Consider the following 2,500-nt stretch of genomic DNA (forward strand, 5'->3'; position numbering starts at 1 on the left):
GAGCCAGTAAAGGAAACTAGACCAGCTGTTCAAGAGCCAGTAAAGGAAACTAGACCAGCTGTTTTAGAGCCAGTAAAGGAAACTAGACCAGCTGTTCAAGAGCCAGTAAAGGAGACTAGACCAGCTGTTCTAGAGCCAGTAAAGGAGACTAGACCAGCTGTTCAAGAGCCAGTAAAGGAAACTAGACCAGCTGTTCTAGAGCCAGTAAAGGAAACTAGACCAGCTGTTCAAGAGCCAGTAAAGGAGACTAGACCAGCTGTTCTAGAGCCAGTAAAGGAAACTAGACCAGCTGTTCAAGAGCCAGTAAAGGAAACTAGACCAGCTGTTCAAGAGCCAGTAAAGGAAACTAGACCGGCAGTAAGAAAGACTAGATCACTTGATTTGATCTCAGCAGATACCAGACCTGCTGTACTTGAATCACAAGAAGGTCAGGCTGAAAAAGAAACCAAGCCAGCTGTTCTGGAACCAGTAGAGACTAGACCAGCTGCTCTGGAACCATCCAAGGAAACTAGACCAGCTGTTCTGGAACCATCCAAGGAAACTAGACCAGCTGTTCTAGAACCATCCAAGGAAACTAGACCTGCTGTTCTGGAACCATCCAAGGAAACTAGACCAGCCGTTATGGAACCAGTAGAGACTAGACCAGCTGTTCTGGAACCAGTAGAGACTAGACCAGCTGTTCTGGAACCAGTAGAGACAAGACCAGCTGTTCTGGAACCAGTAGAGACTAGACCAGCTGTTCTGGAACCAGTAGAGACTAGACCAGCTGTTCTGGAACCAGTAGAGACTAGACCAGCTGTTCTGGAACCAGTAGAGACTAGACCAGCTGTTCTGGAACCAGTAGAGACAAGACCAGCTGTTCTGGAACCAGTAGAGACTAAACCAGCTGTTCTGGAACCAGTAGAGACTAAACCAGCTGTTCTGGAACCAGTAGAGACAAGACCAGCTGTTCTGGAACCAGTAGAGACTAGACCAGCTGTTCTGGAACCAGTAGAGACTAGACCAGCTGTTCTGGAACCAGTAGAGACTAGACCAGCTGTTCTGGAACCAGTAGAGACTAGACCAGCTGTTCTGGAACCAGTAGAGACTAAACCAGCTGTTCTGGAACCAGTAGAGACTAGACCAGCTGTTCTGGAACCAGTAGAGACTAGACCAGCTGTTCTGGAACCAGTAGAGACTAGACCAGCTGTTCTGGAACCAGTAGAGACTAGACCAGCTGTTCTGGAACCAGTAGAAACTAGACCAGCTGTATTAGAACCAGTGGAGGATTATGTATTTGGCAATTCATTAGGTGAACTACGGATTGGTCTAAGCTGGTATCCATACTCCAACTCTATCAATCAGATACCAGCTGTCCCTGAGGAACCCATCAAGCAGACTAAGCCAGCTGTCCCTGAGGAACCTATCAAGCAGACTAAGCCAGCTGTCCCTGAGGAACCCATCAAGCAGACTAAGCCAGCTGTCCCTGAGGAACCCATCAAGCAGACTAAGCCAGCTGTCCCTGAGGAACCCATCAAGCAGACTAAGCCAGCTGTCCCTGAGGAACCCATCAAGCAGACTAAGCCAGCTGTCCCTGAGGAACCCATCAAGCAGACTAAGCCAGCTGTCCCTGAGGAACCCATCAAGCAGACTAAGCCAGCTGTCCCTGAGGAACCCATCAAGCAGACTAAGCCAGCTGTCCCTGAGGAACCCATCAAGCAGACTAAGCCAGCTGTCCCTGAGGAACCCATCAAGCAGACTAAGCCAGCTGCCCTTGAAGAACCCGTCAAGCAGACTAAGCCAGCTGCCCTTGAAGAACCCGTCAAGCAGACTAAGCCAGCTGTCGCTTAGTGACAAATTTAGCAAATTCATTTTTCTTCTCTACAGAACCCACCAACAACCTACAGTACAAATTTCACCTAATGCCTCCTTCCATCTCTAGAAAAAGCAATAATACATTAATTTGTGAACCTACATAATTTTGTAAATTTTGATTGCTCTGCTTGTTAAAATAAATTCGAACAGCTATGTAACTTCCTGTTTTTGTCAAAATTACATTGAGGTTTTCGGAATACAGTTGCCTTTAATTACCTAGATCAACATCGATGTGATACATAGACTATCTGATATAATCTATAAAAACTGTAATTCTAAAAAGTCTTGTGTAATAAACATGTGGAATGGTTCTTGCCAGTGTTATATATATACATACATATATATATATATATATATATATATATATATATATATATATATATATATATATATATATATATATATATATATATATCAGACCCACAATAACATTTTAGTATTATTAGTAACGAAGATGAATGTCTCACTGACTTCATATTCAATGAAAAAGATATTCTTGAAGCAGTAAGTAAAATATCAACAAACTCAGCAGCTGGGCCAGATGAAATCCCAGCAATCTTTAAAAAAAAAAAAAAAAAAAAAAAAAAAAAAAAAAAAAAACTGCAAAGAAACCATAGCAAAGCCACTGGTAACTTTGTGGAGGAAA

At 43.4% G+C, this 2,500-nt stretch overlaps 1 protein-coding gene across 1 annotated transcript in view; it reads left to right on the forward strand.

The window, feature by feature from the left end:
• The window catches only part of LOC147466770 (uncharacterized), a gene marked incomplete at its 5' end in the record, with an annotated part of 2,800 nt that extends 747 nt beyond the window's left edge, over positions 1-2,053 (forward strand). The window contains one exon of the mRNA XM_086534334.1: positions 1-2,053. This exon is cut by the window's left edge and continues 747 nt beyond it. Coding sequence (XP_086390460.1) covers positions 1-1,830 — 1,830 coding nt within the window.
• Positions 2,054-2,500: the final 447 nt, after the last annotated feature.

Source organism: Penaeus japonicus, unplaced genomic scaffold (genome assembly GCF_977035675.1).
Source record: "Penaeus japonicus unplaced genomic scaffold, GWHDUDI00000001_assembly GWHDUDI00000041, whole genome shotgun sequence".
In the NCBI taxonomy this organism is placed as follows: domain Eukaryota; kingdom Metazoa; phylum Arthropoda; class Malacostraca; order Decapoda; family Penaeidae; genus Penaeus; species Penaeus japonicus.